Source organism: Chinchilla lanigera, unplaced genomic scaffold, assembly GCF_000276665.1.
Source record: "Chinchilla lanigera isolate Chin_1 unplaced genomic scaffold, ChiLan1.0 scaffold00012, whole genome shotgun sequence".
NCBI classification, from domain to species: Eukaryota; Metazoa; Chordata; class Mammalia; order Rodentia; family Chinchillidae; genus Chinchilla; species Chinchilla lanigera.
Window position 1 is genome coordinate 33,176,170 of NW_004955413.1, and position 23,990 is coordinate 33,200,159.

A 23,990-nucleotide genomic window follows, 5' to 3' on the forward strand; every position below is an offset into this window, starting at 1 on the left:
GCCCTGGCCTCCCAAGTAGCTGGGACTCTTAAGTGTGTGCCACCACTCCTGGCTCTTTATTTCCTGGTAGTCTTCTTGCCTGGCTTTGGTATCAGTATCATGATGGTCTCTTAGAATGAGGTAGGAAGTGATCTCTTCAGTTTTTGGAAAAGTTGAGAAAGTGTTTGTGTCAGTTCTTCTAGATGTTTTGTAGACTTTACCTGTGAAGCCGTCAGGTCCAGGGATTTTTGTCAGAAAGTTTTGATTACTGATTCAGTCTCCTTAGTAGTTATGACTCTGTTCAGACTTTTTATTTCTTGTAGCTTAGTCTGGTAAGTTTTGTGTTATGGAACTTGCCCATTCATATAGGCATTTTTGTGTGTTTGTTTATTTGTTTTGAGATGGGGGCTCATTATGTAGCCCAGGCTGGACTCAAACACACAGTAATCCCCCTTCCTCAGCCTCCTAAGTGCTGGGATACAGGCATGCGCCACCACACCCAAGTAATACAGGTATTTTTTAGTTATTTTAGCAGGAAGATAAGGCTGGTTTTTATCAAAATTCTACCTTGCCTAGTGAAAGCTCTGTCCTTGCCCATGGATGTCTGGAAATTGAAATACCCCTTCCAGAGCAAACTCAGAAGACTTGACAGAGAACAGGAACATCAGAGACAGCTGAGGGAAAAGGTGTGGTGGCAGTGGTGGCATAGCCAGTAAAGAGAAAGACTTCCTTCAGAGCCCTGTGGTCTTTCACAGGCTGAATGCAGGGAGCGTGTTGAGCTCTGACCTTTGACCTTGAGTCACCTCAGTAGAGGTGTAAGGTGGGCATGGTGGCATACCCCTCTAATCCCAGCACTCAGGAGGCTGGGGCAGGAGGATCGTTACAAGTTCAAGACCAACTGGGGCTACAAAGTGAGTTCAAGGCCCACCTGAACTGCATAGTGAGACCCTGTCTCAAAAAGACCAAATAATAATAACAATAATAATAATAATAATAATAATAATAATAAAGTAGAGGCGCAAGTCTGCGAGATAGAACCAGATGGACTTACTATAGAGCCACTTCTTGCTCTGTCGCGGGTACGTAGATGTGCTGCTGTGGTGTCACTGGCTGACCTAATTCTTTTTCAGCTTTTGAACATGTCAAACTACAAGGAGAAGTTCTCCACTCTGCTGTGGCTCGAGGAGATCCATGCAGAAATGGAGCTGAAGGATTACAGCATGAGTGCAGTCACCCTAAAGAGGAATGGGGATCTGCTGGTGTTGGAGGTGCCAGGCTTGGCTGAGAGCAGACCGTCTCTGTACACAGGTGCAGCTGCACTGCCAGGCTTCCCTGGAGCCCAGCAAGCAGACACACGTGGCAGAGGAGCACTTTGAACTGGCCACATATGTGTACAGCCTCATTTCTGTCCTTCTGGGTAGTATTTCACTTAAACTTGGCCAGTGATCTGTGTAAATTAAATATGCAGTTTTTTGGTCATACATTATTTAAGCAGCTCATCCAAATAATTTTCTATTTTATTCTTCTTAGGGTTTTATTTCAGAGGGTAGTAGAAGAAATTGCTGATTTTGTGTAAGTTTGACACAGTGATATATTTTTCATTAGGTGACAAACTGATTTTAAAGTCTCAAGAGTATAACGGACATGTTGTCGAGTACATCGGCTATGTGATGGAGGTAAGAGGACAGTTCCTGAAGAGGGAGTTCAGGCTGACTGAGCCCCTCTCTGGGAAGGGGCTCCCTTGGGTTTGGGCTGTAATGGGGAAATTTGAAGATAAAGTGAGCCTTTGAATAATTTTTGATGAATAAAGGTAGCTTAGTATCTATAGTTTTTAGCCAGGTAATTGTAAGTTACGCATAAGTCTTGATGTTTGCATTTAGTTAACTGTGGGCATCTGTTCATGCTCTGGAAGAGGCAGCAGGGGAGAAGCCTTAGAAGGAAGAACACCCTAGAGTATGCAGCTCTCCGGCTGGGGCAGAAGTCTTGTTGGCTTGACTTGTCCCGGTGACCTGGGCCACAGTGCCTGGAGGTTCTGTGATTCTTAGGTTGTTGTTCCCGGCTCAAAGACTAAGCACAGCCCAGAGAATAACGCTGGGATACGCTTGAGAAGGGGATGCTTAATCTGTGGGTCAGAGAAGCTGAAACACACCCATTTCCTGAGGTAGGAAATTAAGAGAGAAAAGGTCAGAGCTTTCATTCTTCGAAGGAAAAAGGGTTGTGGGGATGAAGAGTGTGATGAGGGTTCAATGAGACAGCGTCAGACTTTCGCCGCCACATTTGCTCTTTTCTGCACCCTAATGGGTTTTGCACTGTGGCTCTACTGACAGATGTGGTGTTTTCTCAGAAGGTAAAATCGCAGCAAGGCTTAGTGACCTCCTGATGATTCGGTACAGCACTTGAGGGTTAAGCAGCAAGTGGGCTTTGTCCTGGGTTTCCCCCGGCAACAGTGGTGGAAAGCAGTGGAAAGTCTCCACTGAGGACAGGAGGAAGACTACTGCAGGCGATCTTTCTCCTCCTGAGGAGAGCTGGCCCCAGCGTAGCCTTGACAGACAGAGAACTTTGATTGCCAGAAAGGTCCTTGAAGGTCACTGCGGAAGGTACGGAAGACCTAAGCAGGGCACTGAGGCTGGTGGCTTTGTACTTGAGTCTAGATTTCCTCGTCTAGGGTGGGCAGCTGGCTCAGTCAGGATGCCCCCTGTAGGTGTCAGGCGCCTTTACCGACTGGCAGAAGCAAGGAGGCATGACTTTGGGGTTCTAGGCAGCTCCCAGAACTTCCACTGAGGTGAGCAAGCCGGGTTTAGAGAACAGTGGTCTGGGAGTTTGCAGAACAGACCCAGAAAAGTGCAAGGCTTGGGCTCATGAGAACACATTTCCACCCAGGTCAGACTATCAGTACCGTTGCTGGCATTGACGGCTCTCCAGTAAAGGGCTCTCCATCCTAGCACCCAGGGCAACTAGACTTCAACTGGTTGCCTAGAGTGCCTGGTTGCCACCCCATGTCAGGAACTCCAGCCCTGGCACAAGGGACAGTAGACACATCTGTGCTGCTTTAACTGGTCCCTGCCATCACATTATCTCCTTTGCTTTGGGTCAGAATTACACCCAGGACTCAATTGGCAGCTAGAGTGACAAGGATCTGCTGAAGAGCTGTCACTCTTAGGTATATTTTCCTGATGAGGCTTCTACTCTGCTAAGTGGAGGGCATCATTCCTATCCTCATGTTCTCACTCAAAAAAGGGTTTAGTGTTTTTTGTTGGTTTGTTTTTTGTGGTACCAGGGACTGAACTCGGGACCTTGTGCTTACCAGGCAGGTGCTTGTGCCACTGAGCTATATCCCCAGCCCAGGGGTTTAGATTTTGAGAGCCAAGAAAAACAACCAAATGAGAATGTTGGCTTGGATCCTTGTTACACTTAAGTTGGTGAAGAACTTGCTCCTGGTCAATACACTGTCTTCATCCCTCCCCAACATCATGTCCAGAGTCCTGTCCTTACCTAGTCTTTCAACAGGGCTGTGTTGATAGCCTATGGCTGTGGGTTAAAGGTTGACTGCTGCCAGAGCACAAGACAGAAAAGCAGGGAAAGACATTATGCACAAACATAAGTAAAAAAGGACAAAGGCCACACAGCCTTGTCAGTCCAGTTGATGAGATCAGTGCTAGAATTTTTGACTCTTCTGCCCTTCTGCCTCAGGCAGGACCTCCAAGCTCAGCACCACTTCGGTTTGTGGGGGGAAAGAGCTGCCCTGTACTTCTAAGGGATTGTCCCGTTTTCCATGCTAGTGATGGCCACCAGCTTATCAGTCAGTAACAGTGTGGTAGGCAGTGCTTTGTCCCCAACTGTAGTGCAGCATCCACTTAGTCCAAGTCTCAGACAGTCTGTTCACCTTGTCGACTCCATAGCCCTCCTTGCTGGTAACTGCTTGGCATGAGGAGTGCACAGATGACCAGGTGACCATCTTAGCTTCCAAATAGTAAACCAGCTACTCTGTAGAGTGGGGAAGCTCTGGGCATCAGAGGCTCCAGAGAAACAGGACCAGAGATCCTGGCAAGATGCCCTGTCCACCAAGCCCCCTGGTTCCTGAAGCACAGGCTGGGTACAGGCAGTGGAGCTACCCGGTCACTCAGAGCCAATGTAGGAAGCAGCTGGCCTGGCATGGTACTGAGGCACTATAGTCCTGTAGGATGCCCAGTGTGCCGTAAAGTCAGCTTGCTCAGTACATTCTGTAGGTTCCAGCCGTGGTTTTATTTGGTTCTGTCATCACATGGTACAGACACCAGACTGGTACAGAAGGCTCTCAGGAGGCCTCTGGCTGGTGGAGAAGTCACATCTGGAACAAGTAGTTATCACTAAAGGCAACCAAGCAAGGACAGTCAGCAAGCAAAGATAGTCTGAAGTGGTCACTCTCAGCCCTGGAAATTTGTGCCCTCCGAGGGATCCAGTTGAGGGGGCTTTGGGGAGCCCAACACTGCCCACTGCCACCTGGTCACACTCAGAGTCCCTCTGCCTATCCAGGAACATTTCCCAGGGAGAAAGCACCATCATACATGCTGCCGCCTTACACTTCTCTGGCTGTCACTCCTCAGTGCTCCCTGTAATTCTTTACAGCTGTCCTGGCAGCTTTGTGTTGTGTTTGCCTGCTTGCCTTCCATTTTCTTACTTCATACACAGCCTTTCAGATTTCTTTCCAGGGACACATCAGTCTGTGATGCCCCTGGCACCCTCATCTGCTGAGGGCAGTCTGTGTTTCTCTCACCCTTGGTAGTTGGTTCCCTCTTGTGTCTAGTGATCTCTCATTATGGATTCACTTCGATGTTTTTGTAATCTCTAGGAAACTCTGGGACTCCTGTTGAGCTAGCTTTCCTTGTGAGAGACTTGTAGCAGTGGTTGCTGAGAAGAGGGCACTGACCTGGGTCCATACCAGTGTTCTACCATGTCCATTAACCTTGTGTCCAACAGTCTCAAGGATTGACTTGGCTCATAGCTTCCTGAACCTTCACTGTGCTCAGCCTGGCCCTCAGGAGGCCACCTTGCCTGCGTGCTCCCTACTCACCTGAGGATATTGTATTTCCTCAAAAATTTGCTTCTTTCCTCTTTGTCCAAGAGAGAATATGAGGAATTGATTTGTGCAGTCTAGCTTTTTCTAGTTCCTGATACTACCAGGAGGGGGAAGCCTTACAGCGACCTTTCCGTGGGGGCTTTTGTGTAACAGGAGCACTTGCTTGGCCGTGCTTACAGCTGTCTGTGGGAGGGTGGAGGGTCCTACTTTGTCACTGAAAGTAACGAAAACAACAATATATAAAAGTCCATGTTTAGTGAAGTGGGTCGCAGAGCCTTTGACCCACAAGAAGTCTGTTCAGTGTTGCTGTCAGTAGAGATTCTGCCCGGTGCCTCCTGCTTGTATGACCTAATGACAAAATGATTTCACCCTTTCAGTTAATTTTGTATGTATTTAAGGTATTAAATTTTGGCTCAGATTTGTAAATACATTTTTATAGTGTGTTGCTGGATATACATAAGACTGTTGCAAGAAATCAAGTTAAATATATGGAGGTTAAATTGCTTGCTTATTTTTTAGATTCATGAAGAAGATGTGACTCTTAAACTTAACACAGAATTTGAACAAACATACAACTCTGAACCTATGGATGTGGAATTTACATACAATAGGTAAGGCTTTTGTGAATCTTCATCCTTGATGTATATGCCTGAGTGTCTGCTGACGTCTCCCCAGTGATGCAGGAGGTACTGTGCTGGCGCCCTCTTTGTGCCTTTAGTGTCACACGCGCCACTTGTGCACTTACCTTGCCTTACTTGGAGAGTGTAAGAGGGTGGAACAGCAGAACAGGTGTAGGCCAACTTCTTCAGCTTTTCTTCTTTTGTTGATCTGCTTTACATTTTTTCTTTCTTAGAGTCAATTTTGCTAAATCCTAGGGTGGCTGCTAGCCTGCTGTAATTCTCTCTGAGTGGAATTTATTGTATCTCAGGCATCTAACTGTCTTGGAAGATTGATTATGCAAAGTGCAGGTGAAGGTGCCCATACCTGCAGTGTCTGGAGCCCCTCAAGATACTTGCAGACAGCTTCTGCATATAGCCCCAATTCACACCATGGAAGTGGGCCTGACAGTGACCTCTACTATCCGCACATACTTCCTGATGCAGTGGAGAGCCAGTCAGGTAGCTTTTTAGGCCCCCACATCTGTATTTGGCCCAGGTTGTAAGAAGGTATGAACCTTGTGCCTTTGCTTGTTGAAGTCTAAATTTTCTTTATGGAACAGATTTTTTTCATTTGTGCTTTAGTGCTTTAGTCATCCTGTTTGGCTAAAGATGGACTTCTATATATTATTATTCTCTTTGTTACTTTCAGTGAATTTCAAGGGAACCACTCTCACAATCAAAAATACTTCGCTGTTGACACTAATATTACTTTCTCACATTTTGTAGGCTATCTTTTCATTCTCCTGCTTATTCACTTTACATTAGAACATAAATATTCCCAGGAAGGAAAGAATTCCTGATGTTCTACCATCTAAACTATCTCTGTTTAAAATGCCTGATTTTCTAATATTTTTGCATATGGAGGAAAGCAACTCTCGAGTTCTTCATATTACCAGTGGTGCTTTTGAGACTTTGTAAGACTGATCTCTAAGTAGTTTCTTCAATTATTTTGTAAAGGTTACATTGATATGATGATTTAAAGATTATTGTTTTAGCGTTTTATGTTGCTATAACAGAGTATCACAGATTGGGTAATTTATTTCAAAAAAACAAATTTGCTTTTCCCAGTTCTAGAGGCTGGGGAGTCCAGCTGCTAGGACCTGTAGTGAGGTGCTTCTTGCTACATCATAATGTGGCAGAGGGCAGCATGTGGTGAGAGAGCATTCCCAAGGCGAATGGGGCAGGAGAAAGTAGGGAAGTGAGCTCCAACTGACTTTGCTCACAGTGCCACGCCCTCCACGACTAAGCTGCTGCCTGGTATTGCCCTCATGACCTGACACCTCCCTAGTTGCCCCATAGTAGTTACATAAGTCAGATTTCCATGAGCTTCACTAGCTTTGATAATTCTAAATTTAAAAACTGTTCTGTGTTTTTTTTCTGTCAGGACCACAAGCAGACGGTGTCACTTTGCACTTGAACAAGCCATCCATTTAGGTGTAAAAGGTAGGATTGTCACAATAGTAGTATAACAGTGTTCCCAGAGTATTTCTATAGCCTTCATGTGAAATAGTTTGTAAAACACAGTTTCTTTAGTCATATATCACAGGTACAAGTATGTGATATTCACGTTCTTATTTTTCTATTGAGAAATTTGTGTCATTTTGCTACTTTGACTATATAAAAATAGTGTACTTAAATAATTGAAAATTAACTCATTCCACTTTGCATTGCACTCCTGTGTATAATGCGTTTTGTACTTAGACAATTTAAATAACTTCGTTGTATATAACATACAGCACTAGCATAGTGCTAAGTTTAGAGATAGCATAAAAGGAGGTCCCAAAATAATGGAGTAGAATATGAGCTACTTTGGGATCAGCCATAAACATTTGTCTCCTTTTTTGATTTCTAAGCCTTTAAGTAATTTGTACTTTTTTTTTCTTGTTTTAAAGTATTGTTTCCAGAAGAAGTAATTTTACAGTCTCCCCAGGTGGCAGACAATTGGAGCCATGCACAACAAACTGAAAGTGATGAGCAATCTACCACCAAGGTAGTGGTTTTCTGACTTAAGTATATTTATTTTTTTGTTCTTTTTTTTTGTTGTTGCTGTTGTTTTTTGTTTTTTCCGGTACCGGGAATCGAACTCACGACGTTGCGCTTCCCAGGCAGGTGCTGTGCCGCTGAGCTAAATCCCCAGCCCCCTAACTTCAGTATATTTAAATAGATAATGTCTTAGTGGTTGTTGGTGGGTTTTTTCCCCCCAGTATCAGGGATTGAACCCAGGGTCCTTGCACTGAGCTACATCTCCAGTCCTTTTTATTTTTATTTTGAGCCAGAGTATCTTGAGTTTCCCAGCGTGGGCTTGAACTTGTGATCTTTCCCAGTGTACTGGAATTAGAGATGTGTGCCACCACAGCCAGCTTAAGTGGATATATAAGTTCACTTCTAGGTGTATCAGCTTTCTCTTGACTGTAGTATAAGAGCCACGTAGTTCACAAATAATCCAAAATCACAGTTGAAATAAAACTAAAATATCTGCAAGATATAATATATAGTATAAGGTCACAGACAATTACATATAGATCTAAGATGCTGCATATGTTATGTGGGGAAAAAGCAAGATACAGGTGTTTACATCACCTTGTTTTATTTTAAAATTATATGCTTTTGTATACATTGACAGGTGCATTTATGTGATTGTATGTGCATAGAAAATGGAAATGTTAGCAGTTACCTGGGGATTATTTTGTTCGAATCAGATAGAAATGGCAAAAAGGCAGAAGTACAGCTCTGAGCTGCCAGCAGCTCAACAGCCAGACCTAGTACCTCCCAGCAGGTCTTCTGCAGCTGTCAACTCTCAGCTGACCTTTGGAGATCCTCAGTAGCTCTCTAGCTGCTAGACCTCTGTTCTCAGGGCTAGCAGTCACTAGCATTACCAGTGCTTAGTGCAAACTGCTCAGCCTTGTCATGAAATAAAATCATCTGAGTGAGGCTTTATTGAGGTAGGTTGCATCACAAGAAAACAGTGCATTGAATGGAGGTCCCAGACAGGCTCAGAGAATGCTGGGAATACTGCTTGTGTTGACAAAAGGGGCAGTCCACCCACATGTACAGCTTCCTGCCTAATAACCTCAGACTTTCAGCACTGTTATGGGTGTGTAGGAATATGGAGCTCACCTGACCTGTTGTGTGGGGGCAGTGCTTCTCACAGACATCTAAGTGAGGACGTCTAAAGCATGCAAAATGAGAGAAAGGACCACAATGGCAATATGTGCATAGTGAGAAAGAGTTTCAAAATTCTTTCTAAAAGATAATTGATGTTTTAAAGCTGAAAAAGTAATGTGTTGTAGAGTTTGTAACATTTGTAAATCTAAATATACAATGATAATACCACAAAGGATGGGAGAAAAAAATAGTATCATAAGGTTCTGAGAGGGTGACTGAAGTGTAATACCACGTGAAGCAGAATGTAATCAGTTAAGGGTATATTCTATAAACTTGAAGGCAACCACTAAAAAATCACAGAGTTACAGCCAACAGACCAACAAAGGGGAGACCAAAAGGAATCATAGAAATATTTAATGGAAAAGCGGGGACTCGTATTCAAGCTTCTGTAACCTTGCTGATATTCTGTCCACTGGTATCATCATTGAGAAGGGGTACTGAAGTCTGTCTCTGTGGTTTTGTACTTAGAACAAATGAAATACAGAAAGCAGATAACAAAGTGATAGATTTAAGTCTAACCACCTCAGTCATCACATTAAATTAAATGGTCTAAACACTAAAATCAAAGGTAGACATTGTCAGATGTAATGAAAAAGAAAAGCCTAACCACTGTCTTCCCTGAGTATTGATGGGAGATTGGTTTCAGAGTCTAACCTTCTCCCCAGGCACACCAAAATTCACGGATGCTCGAGTCCCTTATATAAAATAACACGGTGTTAGGCCAGGGATATAGCTGAATGGCATAAGTGCCTGCCTAGCAAACTCAGTGGCAAGTCCTGAGTTCGATCCCTAGAACCAAAAATATAATAATAAACATGGTATTGTGTCTGACCTATACACATCTACCTGTGTACTTTAAGTCTCCTTTAGATGACTTATAATACCTGACACAGTGTAAGCACCATGTAAATACTTATTGTACTATATTGTACAGTGAATGTTGACAAAAAATTGTACATTTTAAGTATAGACAAAAATTTTTTTCAAAAATTGTCAATCCACAGCTCATTGAATCTACAGATGTGAAATCTGTGCATGCTTCCTATAAGAAACACTTTAAATATGAGACATGAAGAGCCAGGCATGGTGGCCCTTGTAATTCCAGCACTCTGGGAGACCGAGGCAAGAGGATCACAAGTTTGAGCCCAACCTGGGGAATTTGTTGACTTAGTGAGACCCTGTCTCAAAGGTTATTGACTCACTAAGTCAATAAAGGGCTGAGGATGTAGCTCTGTGATAGAGTACTACCACCACCCAAAAAAAACACGTAAGTTAAAAGTAAAGTGATGGGAAAAGATACATTTTTAAAAGGAAGTAATAATCACAAGAATGATGTAGTGACTCTTCATATCAGAGAAAATAGATTTCAGAGCAAAGAAGATAATTTTTGAAAAATAAATAACTGTAATGGCCAGTCTTGATTTTCAACATGATTGACCTGAGAGATACCTAGGAGATTAGTGAATTTCACTTGTGGGTGACCTTGGGGACTATATCTGATCCCTAGACCGTTCCTCTTGGGCTCTTTCCCCACTCTTCGCTGGTGCCATGAGTTCAGCAGCTTTCCTTCACCACTGCCCTTTTCCATGATGTTCCTGCCTTGGAACCAGCCAAGCAGACTGAAACCTCTGAAGCCATGAGCCGAAATAAGCCCTGCCTTAACATTTTTGGTGTCAGGTTTTTTGTCCCAGCAACAGGAAACTGACCAATACAGTAACAGCCTTAACTGCACATGTACCTAAAAGCATCTCCAAAAATAGAAGTCAGAATATAAAGATCTGGAAAATCCTCAAATATCTGGAAACCCAAAGCACACTCAAAAAAGATATTAAAAGTGAAATTAGGAAGAATTTTTACCAAAAGACAAATGAAAATACAGTTTATCAAGCTTTGTGGGATGCTGCCCTCAGTACATGAGTTTTGGGAGATCACTTCACATTTAAACTATAACAACCAGTTGGGCATGGTGGTGCATGCCTATAGTCCCAGCACTCAGGATGAGGCAAGAAGACTGCCATGAAGTTAAGGCCAGCGTGAGCTACGTAGTGAGTTCAAGGCCAGCCTGAACTACAGAATGAGATACTGTCTCAAATAAACAAACTATAACAACCATGGTTCAAAAATATTAAATGGAAAATTCCAAAAACAGTCTGTAAATTTTACGTTGTGTACTGTTCTGTGATGAAGTCTCATGTTGTACTACTCACCCAGGACCTGAATCATCTCTTTATCTGACACATTAATGTTGGCCTTTACTGCCCATTAGTCGTGTTTAGTAGCCATTTCGGTTATCAGATCCACCATGACATTATCACAGAGCTTGTGTTTATATTTTACTTAATAATGACCCCAAAATACAAGAGTACTAATGCTGACAATTTGAATTTGCCAAACAGTATTTCTATTCAGTGAAAATGTCAAAACTGTCAAAGAAAAAATCATGCTGAAGTTGCCAAGATCTACAGTAAGAACAAATCTATCCATGAGACTGAAGATGAAGAAAAAGAAATTTGTGCTAGTTTTACTATCACACCTCAGGCTGCAAAAGTTACAACGATAGTGTGTAAGAAGTGCTCAGTTAAGTTGGAAAAGGCATTACATTTGTATATGTATATATACGATAAAACAGCATATGTAAGTTTTGATGCTGTCCATGGTTTTAGGGACCCATTTGGGAGTCTTAGAACATATCTTACACAGATTGGGGGGCCATAATGTGTTATCTTCCCCACATCTAGTGCACACATGCATATATACCCCCTGTTGGTTCTGTTTCTCTGGAGAATACTGACTTAAAATTATGAACTTTGTATTAATAAATTCAGCAGCCTACCTAAATGGACATATTTGTTCAAAGACAAATTGTCAAAGCTATTCAACAAGAAATGCAAAATTGGGTATGCCTAGATCTATTTAAGAAATTGAAACTATAGTTAGAAACATTCCCCACCTTCCCACAAAAACTCTGCCCCTGGTATCTTTGCTGATGAATTTTGTCAGACATTTCAGGAAGCAGTAACACCATTTCTGCACAGACTTTCCAACTGGAGGAAGGTTCATTCCAAAATTATTTTATGAACCCATTGTTACACTGACAGCAAAACAATACTATAAAGCTAGAACAGTGGCCAGGCATGGTGGCATATGGCTGTAGTCGTAGCACTCAGTAGGCTGAGGCAGGAGGATCACTGCAAGTTCAAGGCTAGCCTGGGCTGTGTAGTGAGTTCAAGGCTGGCCTGCACTGCATAGCAAGACCCTATCCTAAACACAATTTTTTTTAACAAGAACAAGAAAACTGTGTAGCACTATCATTCATGAGCATAGATGCAAAAATCCTGAGACAAAAATTTAGTAATTGAATGTGTGTGAGACCAAGAAAGGTTCATCCTAGGAACCTGTCTACACCCCAAAACTCAATCAGTGTGGCATCGTGACAAACTATGGCATCCCCACAGACTAAAAAGGAAAAGGCACATAATGATCTTAGCAGCTACGGAAAAGACACCTGACATAAACAAACATCCACTCCTGATCAGAACTGTGCACACCTAGAAATAGAAGAGAATGCCCTTCCCCTACAAGAAATCTAACTACTTAGAAAGTCAGGGTCAAGGCAAGTTCAGACTGAGCAGGAGGCAAGAAAAAAGAAAGGTACCTAACTCACATAAGAAATCTTATCAAATCTACAGTGAAGCTCCTAGAACTAAGTGATTTTGCAAGATAACGGATACAAAATCAGGGCTGGGGATTTAGCTCAGCGGCAAAAGCGCCTGCCTGGCAAGCGCAAGGTCGTGAGTTCGGTTCCTGGTACCGGAGGAAAAAAAAAAAAAAAACAGATACAAAATCAGCATATAAAAACAAACAATATACTGTGATAAACACTGACTTTTAAAACCATTATAGGGGAGGGTGGAGACGGTCTCATATAGTTCAGGCTGGCCTCAAACGCATGGCAGACTTCCTGCCTCAGCCTCCCAAGTGCTGGGATTACTGGCATGCACCATCCACTTGGCTAAAAATACCTTTTAAATAGCACCTAGCCAGATGTAGTGGCACATGCCTATAATGCTACCACTATGTACCTGTTGGAATGCCCAAAATTTAAAAGTCTACCCATGCCAGGGTTAGGTGAGTACTTGGAGCAGCTGAAACTCCTGCTGACAGGAATGGACAGTAGTACGATTGGTGTAGGAAAACAGGTCCCTAAAAACCTAAACATGCTTCTAGCATGTAGCCCAGCCATTTGTCACCTAAGTAGGTCCCCTGGAGAGATGAACACATAGCCATACAGAGTCATGTTCAGCGTCAGAGCAGCTGTGCTGGTGACTCCCCAAAGCTGGAGGTGGTGCGGTGCCATCGTGGGTTAGTAAATACATTGTGGTGTGCGCTTAGAGTAAGAACAAGAGCAAGGACTGATAGAGCAACACAGCTGGAGCTCAAAACAATCCATGTGAATGAAGTTAGACCGAAAGAGAGTGAGACACTTGGTGTAGGATATGCAGCAGCGAGCCATGTGCCAAGCCTCTAACAGCAGAATGAAACCCACCCAAGGCCTGAGGGGGCTCACAGAGACACCTGCTTACCACCTTGAGTAGGCTGATGGTTTCACATGTAAAAGCTTGTCAGATTTACTGTACATACATGTGTCATATTGCATGTCAGCTATACTCTTCAACACCTAGAAGGACGGCAGGGAGGTCATATTGGTGTAGCTGCCTGGACTAAAATTCGGCAACATGTAAAAATTTTTTAATGGGGACACTTTTTTGTGGGGGGATTGTTTTTGTTGGTTTTTTTGTTTTTTGAGACAGAGTCTCACTATGTAGTACAAGCTGGCCTTGAACTTGCTTAGGTAGCCCAGGCTGACCGTGAACTCTTGGCAGTTCTCCTGCCTCAGCCTCCTGAGTGCTGGAATTACAGGCATGTGCCACCATGCCTGGCACAACTTTTTTTGAGACAGGGTCTTACTGTGTAGTTCACACTTGCCTTAAACTCATGATCCTTCTGCTTCAGCCTCCTAGTGCTGAGATCACAGGTGTATGCGATCATGTCCAACTTTCAAGGGGAAGCTTTTGGGGTAGCAGTTTCATAGATTATAGAATTTATACCTTGAAAGTAATCAAGTGACTGCACAAAGATACGTGTGTAAAGCTTCAAATTACAAATTGTCTGTAGCAGAGAAAAGTGAAAAACAGCTCCATTGGTCTGGACCAGATTTCATCTGTGTAAATGCATGAATAAAACCAGCTCTTTTTTTTTTTTTTTGTAAGACAAGGTCTCACTCTAATGCAGGCTGGCCTTGAACTCTCTATATGGCCCAGGATGGCCTTGAACTCAAAGTGATCCTCCTACTTCAGCCTTCCAAGTGCTAGGATTACAGGCATGCACCACCACACCTGGCAAAACCAGCCCTTGTGTGGGACCTCAGATACAGTCAGGAGAGTGAGAGGCAGAGCTAGCTGTTAGCACCTTCCAGAAAGTACACAAGATGCTGCCCAGCAAAGTTCCCTTCTCCCACTCAGGAGAGGCATCGGCCTACACAGGCCTTATACACAGGCCAGCCTTGGAAGAGGAATGATGGATTTAGTTATAATCTAATTCTTTGTTTTGGTTTCTTCAACACAGAATTTATGTTTCCTTGTAAAACAGTTCAAACATGAAGCATGAACTTTTGGGCAGCTTTTTATCAGATATCCTCTGTTTTTATTATGCTTCAAGGGGTATGTCCTGACACCCACCCAAAGAGCTGCTGAATATTGGTAGATGTTTATGTTTGTTCTTCATACTAAAGTAATATACACAAAGCTGTTTTTGAAAACCATGTTCTGTATGACCTCTTTTAGAACATTAAAACCACGAAGAACCTAACTAGACATTCAACAAAGGAGAAGAGTGTTGGCGCCAAGGATCTGCCAGGGATGGTGACCTCTCCGGCAGAGATGAGTGATGTGGGTACGTGGAGGGGGGGCGGGTCAGAGAAGAGCAGCTGGAGAACCCAAGCCTAGAAATAGGTTCCTGAGACCTACGCTGTGGTTGGGGACCCTGACTCTGACAGATGCTCGGAGAGGGCAAGAGGGCCTTTGCTTTCTCCTGACTGTACGAAAGAAGAGATTCAATGCATTAGGTGAGTTAGAAAACTCATATTTTGGTTGGTTTTTCACGTGGCGCTTTTAAGGTGCTGTAGACATGCCTGCGTCTGGTTGGTTCCCTGGCTTGTGTGAGACAAGGTGTCACTACGTTGCCAAGATTAGTCTCAAACTCCTAGGCTCAAATGATTCTCCTCACGCTTAGTCCCAAGTAGCTAGAGCTACTTGTACCACTGCTCCTGGCTTGTAGACATCTTCAAATCCTGCCTCTCATATTTTAGGTGATACTGCATCTAAAAAATAAAAGAATAAATCAAATGGCCTTTTCTTCCCTCTTAGAAGGCTGTTGGATTTCCTGACTCACCAGCATGGGCACATCATGACAGGAACATGCCATGCTCATGTCTGCACAGTGGTCTCACTGTAGTGCTGCAGCCTGTCTGACTGGTTGTCTTTCAGCCTTCTGGGGATTGGTGTCTGATGCCTGACCAAGCGAGGGTATGTCCTACAGCTGTGCGAAGCTGTCCAGCGTCTAACTAAACTTTCTCCACATTGGGTGCAGTAGATGAAACACACACTCCTAAAGGAAGAGATACAGAGTTTTTCAACGTGCTGCTGAATGAGAACCAGAAGCTCGCAGTGAAAAGAATTCTGAGTGGTGACTGCCGCCCACTGCCATATATTCTTTTTGGACCTCCTGGAACTGGAAAGACCATGACCATAATTGAGGCAGTGTTGCAGGTGAGGCAGCAGTGGTGCTGTCTGCAGTGCTCTGTGCTGGCTCTGCTGTGCTCATGCACTGAGCCTTCAGGGAGCCTCAGCCTCCGCTGTAGTCAGAATGTCAGAGTGCTTGAGAAACCTGTTTTCCTCATTGGGGATGTTTATGTAAAAGTTAGGATCTTAAAAATTTGTTTCCAGGGCCAGGGATATAGCTCAGCGGCACAAGCACCTGCCTGCCAAGTGCAAGGTCCTGAGTTCGATCCCCGGTACCAAAAAAAAAGAAATTTGTTTCCTAGCTGTAGAAGGGAACTCTTCATCTTTAGAATAGTAAACCATTTGCTGGGCGTGGTGGCGCATACCTGTAATCCCAGCACTCGGGAAGCTGAGGCAGGAGGATCATTGCGAATTCGAGACTAGCCTAGGCTACAAAGTGAGTTCAAGGCTTCAAACAGACCAAAAAAAAAAAAAAAATAGAATAGTAAACCATTTGCATCGTGCAAGTTTTGCTGCAGAAGTTACCTGGACAGTGGTTAAAATCACCAGCCTACAGAAGTTGCTGGTATCTCCTTTGATATTTCAAGTTAAATTTACAGAAACATTGTATGTGTTGTATATTTCTGTATCATTCAGTATTCTAACTAGAAATCACCTTCAAATGCCTGCACCAGTACTGCACTGTGAGCTGGACAGGAGTACAGAGAGCCCTACCCTCTAACTGTTAGAATCATCACCTTGATGTCTCAGGGCCATGTCTCAGAGCCATGGCTCAGAGGTATTCAGTGTTAACCTCTGACCCCGTAGCCTTGAGCTCTGCAGATGAGCCTGTGCATGTTAGATGTTGCTTTGCAGATTGGTGGTTACCCTTGGTCTCTTTCGTGTCTTGAATAAAGGTACATCATGCTCTGCAGGACAGCCGCATTTTGGTCTGTGCCCCCTCCAACAGTGCTGCTGACCTTGTGTGCTTACGGCTGCATGAGAGCAAGGTACTAAGGCCTGCCTCCATGGTCCGGGTGAACGCCACCTGCAGGTTTGAGGAGGTGAGCCCCAGGCAAGGCTGAGCTCCATGGCTCTGTCCCCAGAGAGCGAGTGTGTGTGAGCAGGAGATGGAAGGGTGGTGGGCAGCAGACCATCACAGGAAGTCCTGAGGGAGAGGAACTGCTCTACTTTGTGCCAGAGCCCAGTTATAAGGTGGGGTCTTGTTCCGATGTCACTGTGTTATCACACTCGCTCTGTGACTCTCAGTCCTATTGTAAACAACCTAAGCTTTGTGAAATTCTCATACTCCTTTTTATTTGATCCTCAAATGTATTGTTTGTTTTTAGTTCTGTTTTATTGATTATGAGAAACCCTTTAGGGAAATTACAGGTTCCTGGTTAGCAGTACTTTCCTGGAAGAAAGTATTGCTTAAAAAAGAGATTGAGACTAGAAAATGTATGGAAGCTGTTTCCTGGAAGGATCTGTAGGATCAGATTACATTTATGGCTGTGAAGTCCACAAAACATAGACTTAGTAATAAAAATAGAAACATTTTAATTTTAAAAAGCTATATTAAATCATTATTCCTGCCAGGTGTGGTGGCACATACTATAATCCCAGCACTTGGGAGACAGAGACAGGAGGATCTCCATGAGTTCAAGGCCAGCCTGGGCTACGTAGTGAGCCCTTATCTCAAAAAGACAAAACAAAAAAAATTAGTCCTCACTAAGAAGTGGCAGAAGGGCAAGATTATCTTCTAGAGTTCCTTTCAGCTTTGTTATTCGAGCCAGCTCAGTGAGATACTTAATTTGAAAAGCACACTCACTCCACCCTCTTTGCCCCAGACCATCACTGATGCCATCAAACCGTATTGCAGAGATGGGGAAGATATCTGGAGAGCCTCCCGCTTCCGAATAATAATCACAACGTGCAGCAGCGCAGGGCTTTTTTACCAGATAGGAGTGAGGTAAGCACTGGCGCCGTGGGGGTGGAGGGTCCCTAGGACAGAGAGGTCTGTGTTCTCTTCATGCTCACATGTGAGGGGAGCCTGAGAGGGAGATGGGGAGGTGGCGGTGGGTGAGAGTGGTGAGCAGGACAGGACTGGTGTTTCTGCTGAGATCACAGAGCCTCAGAGGCCGCAGCAGTGGGGCAGGCAGGGAGATGGTACGCACAGAGTTGCCGAAGGCCCAGAGCCCAGCACCTTCACCCAGAGGAGACCGCAGAACTAGAGCCTCAGGAGCAAGAGAGACAGCAGGGAGAGGGCAGGAAGGGGAGCTGTGGCCTCACCTCCTGGTCTGGCTTGGTGGGAGACCTATGCAAAGCCTCGGGGCAGGAGTGAGCAGTGCGCAGGGTTGTGGAAGGCTGCAGTTGAGGAAACAGCTGCAACCACATGTGCCCACTGGTGTGGAGGCTCCGCAGGGCAGACAGGGCAGCATGCAGGGTGCCCTCAGGAGCCCCTAGAGCCAGGTGCAAGGGCTTGATTTGAGAGGGTGCTGACAAGTGCATTCAGGTGTGCAGGAGGTGGAGGAAGGCAACAGGCAGTTACGAGAGCCAGGCTGAGGGACCTGCCCAGTGTGAGCCTCACCCACCCCCGGCAGGGTCACCTTGGCAGTGATCGTGTGGGTGACTGCCCACGCACACCTCACCTGCCTCACTGTAGACTCCACACGTGGCGTGCAGTCAGCCACACCCATCCATCATCTCATGGGTTACAAATCATTTCATGTCTGTTTAAGTTCCCTTCATATTTACAAAATACCATTTCATTGTGTGACCAGCATAAAAATGAGTGATAACACAGTTTATGTTTTAAAGTCTTGAAAATTTGTACATCTGGTACTTAAAACACATCATGTTTCAGACTAGCCACTACAAGGTGCCCCAGAGCCAACGCATGGCTGGTCACCACTGTGTTGGGCAGCACAAGTCTAAACAAGGGTGAAGGATTTTAGGTTTACTGCAACAAAGGCCTCAAGGTGGAGAAAGTTCCAGCAAGAGCAGCACCAGACTCCTCTGTCTAAGGTTGAGTCTCTGGGGTTCAGGGCAGGGGCAGCTTGTGGGCAAGCCAACATGGACGGGGTTGAAGGAACTAGTTGGCCAGGGTGGGCTGTAGCCCTATAGCAGCTTTTCAAGGGGTAAACTGAGGCTGAGAGAGCCTGGAGGGCCACCAGGGACTGGAGCTGTAGGAGCTTACAAGATACAGACACAGGGTGATACCATGTGGGAGAAGTGACTTCAGATGACTGCAGCTTTTACAGGATTGAAAGCAGTATGCTTATATTCTGGGACGATGCATAGTATTAACTGTATTCAACAGAAATTGAGACATGTAGTGGGAAAAAGGAATTGTGATTATTGCCTCACTTTGCAAAGGGAAGAGTATCATCTGTGGGGTCCTTAGTTTGGGATTCACAGGCTCAGGCAAACAAGGAGTAGGGGGAGCCCAGCACTGCCCTGTGCAGGGAATCTCCTCTGGCACTTGTCTGACCATGGGGCCTCATCTCAGCAGGACGCCAAGGCTCAGAAGTGAGGAAACATACCTAGCATCTGGGGCAGGGGGAGCAGACACCAAGCTCAGGCAGGCACAGGCCAAAGGTTTGTCCTGTTGCTAGAAGCATCTGGCTCAGATATCTTCCCTGTCACCAACCCTGACTTCCCAGCATGCTGGTGCTGCCTTGAGGCCCACTGTGAAGCAGGCTGGTGAGGGCTGGCTGTGTACCACCCTGACTCCTTGAGCCTGTCATCCTAGACGTTTAGGCGTACCCAGGCTGGCAGCTACTGCAGTGTGAGTTAAAAGGTGAACAGAAGGAGTAGCCACACTGTCATAGCCACCTGCCCAGTCACCTGTGTCTCCTGCTGCTGCCTGACCAACCCTTGTCGGTTGGTGCTGGCCACGTCCCACCATCCTGTGGGAAAAGGGAGCCCAGAAAAGTGACACAGCCTGCAGGACTCACAAGGCTTAGTAGTGGCTGAAGCTGGTCCTGAAAGCTGGGGGCTGGGCTTGGTGAGTGGGGGAGAGCAGCACACGGACCAGATATGCTGTGGAGGCCTCCAGCCTGCTGAGCTGCCAGTGGGCTGTCAGGCTTTGTCATGCCCACTCACCCTGCTTCCTCTGCATACACTGTGCTGAGCGTGGAGTGTCTCCAGTAGCTCTGCCACCACCCTCAGCCCTAGCCAGGTGACTCCATATTCCAGTGCTTGACCTCCCTGGTGGCCCTGCAGAGACCCCATTCCACAGAGCAAGGCCTTGCCAGTGTGTCAGCCATTGATTGCCAAATAGAGTGGTAAGAATTACTGTTCAGAACATCTCTGTCTCTAGAGTTGGACACTTCACACACGTGTTTGTGGATGAGGCTGGGCAGGCGAGTGAACCAGAATGCCTTATTCCTCTGGGGCTGATTTCAGATGTCAGCGGCCAGGTAAGGCCAGGGCTGTGTGCTGTGTGTGCCATTTCTGTCTTGATCCTGTTTTTCCATGGCAGTGAACACTGCCTCGTAAGGGTCAGGTGAAGGTACCGGGGCCCAAAGAGCCCAGGCCATGCCACTGCCACTCAGCACAGCCTCATTTCTTGAGGCAAGCAGGAAAAGGACCCCTTTCTGTGACTTACTCACTTGCAGAGAGAAACAGTGAGCTGTTCTAGGTATTGGGGATGTCGCAGCAAGGTCAGCAACTGCGATCCATCCTCTCAGAGCCCCACGTGCTAAGGGAGAGGACCAGGCTTCGTGTTCTTCCGGGATCTGTCCATCCTCAGGCTGCTCTAGGCTCTGCACTAGGCTCTGCACTTAGGCTCTGGCCCCTCCCACTGTGTATCACCCTGGAAGACCCCCTCCTGTTTTCTGGTGCCTCTACAGTGCTGTGGATTTCATCTGAAACTCCTAGCCCTAACCCTATCCCTTGGTCAAGCAGCGGTCGTCTGGCATCTGCCATGGGAACTTGTCAGGCTCTTCTTAGGGGCACGTCCCCCTTCTCCTGCCGGCTCACCAGGCTTCGTGAGGCAGAGCATGAGCAGGGGCAGAAGGGACAAGAACTGGTGTAGGCGGAGCATGTGGCCTTGGGGTGAGAGTGACAAGGGGCAGTCAACTTGAAGTGGTTACGTGTAGGGTTTCTCCCAGGACAGGGCCTCAGAGAGAAGGCTGGGAGTGGTTTCCTAACACCAGGCACAGGTGAAGCTTCCAGAACATAGGACCCCCACTTTGGCAGGTTGGTAGGAGAGAAAGCTGGGTATAGGATGTGGGAAGAGGAAAGGGCTACAGGGAGAGGCAGGTGGAGCTACTATGTGAGGGCTCAGGCCTTTCTAGTTTCCTCCATTCCACGGGGCTGCCCAAGCCATTGCCATTGCATTCTTGCTGGCCTCTTGGCCTCTTCCCTTCTCCCCATGGGCCCCACCTGCGCAGCACCCGTAGCCTGTGGGAGATGCCAGCTGTCAGCCCTGACCTCTTCCTTCTGGGGTGGGACTGTGTGCCTCCCACCGCCACCCTGTGCTGCAGATTGTTCTTGCTGGAGACCCAATGCAGCTTGGCCCAGTCATCAAGTCCAGGCTGGCCATGGCCTATGGGCTGAACGTGTCCATGCTGGAGAGGCTGATGTTGCGACCTGTGTACCTGAGAGACGAGCATGCGTTCGGTGCCTGTGGTGCATACAATCCTCTGTTGGTGAGTCTGAGTCTCAGGTGCATTTGACTCCACTAGAGTGGTGCTGCCCAGGGGAAGAGCTCCTGAGGACAGACCTGTGGGGTGCTGCCACACTGCAGATCAGCCCCCTCCTGTCCACAGGTCACATCCATGGGCAGAGGCTCTTGTCTGCCCAGGAGGAGGAGGAGTTTACCTCTCCACAGGAGCCCTGCTGCCCCTCATCCCTCCCACCGTGAAGGTGCAGAATCCTGTGTAGGAAAGCCAGGTGCAGACACCTCCAGGGCTATTCGGGGGGCTTGGCCCACTTCCCCACCTCCCAGATGGGGTTTAAAGTACTTCTCTCCTGCTCTTCTGTCCCAGGACCCAAGAGGTGTGCTACCTGAGGGTTCTTTTTGGGTTGGGAGCTCCAGGGAGTGTAATGGCACAGAGTCATTGGGATGCAGAACAATAGAAAATTAAATCTATGTGACAGCCAGGCATAGTGGCACATGCTTGTAGTCCCAGCACTCAGGAGGCTGAAGCAGGAGGATTGCTGTGAGTTTGAGGCCAACTTGGGCTATAAAGTGAGTTCAAGGCCAGCCTGAACTGCATAATGAAACCCTGTCTCAAAATCAATCAGTCAATCCATGTGACTTCACTAGGGTAGTAAAAGTAGAAGTGGTCTTTGTAGCTACCTAAAAAAAGAGAAAGTCTTCCACCGAGAGGCTGCAGGGAGCATTTCCTATGGGCCCTCCTGACACAGATACTCCTCAAAGCACAGGTTCTGGGCTCTCTGTCACCTCAGTCACATTCTAGGGATGGGGTGGGGCTGTGGAATCTACCTTTCAGCGCCCCCACCCGCTGGGCACTGAGCGCAGGAGCCTTGGATCTCAAGGCCATCACTGAACAGAAACTACTGTAATACAGAAATTGCGTTAGTCCCTAAACTGCTATATTACATTAAACTGCTGAGCTACAATACAAAAAAGAGGTTTGTGTGTCAAGTATTGATGAGGTGTGATAGTGGAAGGTTTTCAGGGAAGCACCCTGAGGTTGCCCCTGGCCATCAACCCTGCTGGAAATGTGAAGGGCGGCAGTGGAGTAGAGAGATGGGGACGGTGTCCGGGGGATGGCGTCCAAGGGAGGGACCGCCAGGCAGAAAGGTGCGTTCTGTCCATGCAGCTGCCCAGGGTGAGGCTGTGGCTGTGACATCTGTGACCTCTGCCCAGAAAGGCGTGTAAGAGCTCTGCTGCCATGAGAGACGACGTTGAGAGTGTCCCTGTGCCCTGGGGACTTGCCTGTGGTTTTGTTGGGGGAGGAGTGATGCTGCATCTGGGCCGCAGCATTAGAGGACTTGTGTGCTGTGGCCAACTGACTGCCCCCCACCCAGGGCCCAAAGAACTTTCTGGCCCCGACCGCAGGGCAGAAAAGCTCTGTCCTATGGCTGCACCTTTCTCCCCGCAGTGACTAGAGCCAGGGAGCTACGTGTCCTCCCTCCATTCCTTTACCTGTGCCTCTGGGCTAGTGTTAGCATTGATACGAGGTCAGGCTTAGAGTTGTTGCCCTGAGTTGAAGTCCTAGGGCCGATGGATGCCAAGAGCAAAGGCAGATGCCTGCACCATGCGAATTTCCCAGGCCAACTGGAGACAGAAGCAAAGTGTTCCTTACGCTGGTGCTGTCCTCACGACCAGCAGCGTTGCCAGGGAGGTTCTGACTTCCTGCCACCCAGCTGAGACATAGCTGCCCAGGCTTCACGAGGTCACGAGATAGTGGGTCAGCATGAAGCTGGAGTATACAAGGGGGTGTCCAGAGCTTTCTGTGCCCCTAAGAGATGCTCGGCTGGTCAAGACCCAGGAAAGGAACAGAAAGCATGCCCGTCCCTTACCTCTCCTCACAGTGTCCACCTTCTCTCACATGCACAGTTGGGTGGACAGTCATCAGAAGGGCCTGACCTGGCAGCAGGCTTCAGGCTAGGGGAGGGGCAGGCAGGAGCAGCAGTAGACATGGAGGCACTCAGGTTGGCTGTGTAGAACCTCCTTCCCTTGACAGGAAGTGTGTGGAGCTGATTCCTTGTGTCCTGCATCTGTCCTTTCCCTGCAGGTTACAAAGCTGGTGAAGAATTACAGGTCCCACTCTGCCCTGCTGGCACTGCCCTCTCGCCTGTTCTATCACAAGGAGCTCGAAGTCTGTGCAGACCCCAAAGTGGTGACTTTACTGCTAGGCTGGGAGAAGCTTCCCAAGAAAGGTTTCCCTCTCGTCTTCCACGGGGTGAGGGTAAGTCATGCCTTGAACAACCAGATGCTTTCTGTGTCAGGTGACAAGAAGAAGGAGCAGGCCACTCGTTTCTGATGATGTCTGTCACAGCACCCACCTTGCCCTTCCTTGGTGTTGCTCTGTGTCCACGGTGTGTGTCTGACCATCCCTTGGGCCTGGAGTGGGGAAGACAAGTGTTTGTCTCTAAAGATGGGAGTTCTTCCCAAGTTAACCCAGATATTTAATGTAATGTAAATAAAGATTTCTACTGAAAGATTTTTTCATGAGAAACTGATAATGGCATTGTGAATGTTTTATTAGAAAATGAGTTAACATGTTAGAAAACACCCTAAAATTTAGAGCAAATAAAGCATACCATATAGAAATACATGTGGTTGATAAAAAAAATACAGATTGGTGGAACAGAATCCAAACTGTCTGTCTTTATGCCTCAGCCTCCCAGAGTGCTGGATTACAGGTGTGCCCT

The 23,990-nt window shown here is 46.5% G+C and overlaps 1 protein-coding gene across 6 annotated transcripts in view; it reads left to right on the top strand.

The window, feature by feature from the left end:
- Positions 1-23,990, top strand: part of Mov10l1 (Mov10 RISC complex RNA helicase like 1) — a 66,041-nt gene that overhangs the window by 33,313 nt on the left and 8,738 nt on the right. For all 6 annotated transcript variants that reach the window (XM_005379538.1, XM_005379540.1, XM_005379543.2 and 3 more), the window contains 12 exons: positions 1,110-1,287; positions 1,585-1,655; positions 5,555-5,646; positions 7,079-7,137; positions 7,587-7,684; positions 14,703-14,811; positions 15,508-15,686; positions 16,556-16,702; positions 17,486-17,607; positions 19,960-20,059; positions 21,128-21,292; positions 23,351-23,524. In XM_005379538.1, the coding sequence (XP_005379595.1) occupies positions 1,110-1,287; positions 1,585-1,655; positions 5,555-5,646; positions 7,079-7,137; positions 7,587-7,684; positions 14,703-14,811; positions 15,508-15,686; positions 16,556-16,702; positions 17,486-17,607; positions 19,960-20,059; positions 21,128-21,292; positions 23,351-23,524 (1,494 nt within the window). The remainder of the gene's footprint in view (positions 1-1,109; positions 1,288-1,584; positions 1,656-5,554; positions 5,647-7,078; positions 7,138-7,586; positions 7,685-14,702; positions 14,812-15,507; positions 15,687-16,555; positions 16,703-17,485; positions 17,608-19,959; positions 20,060-21,127; positions 21,293-23,350; positions 23,525-23,990) is intronic.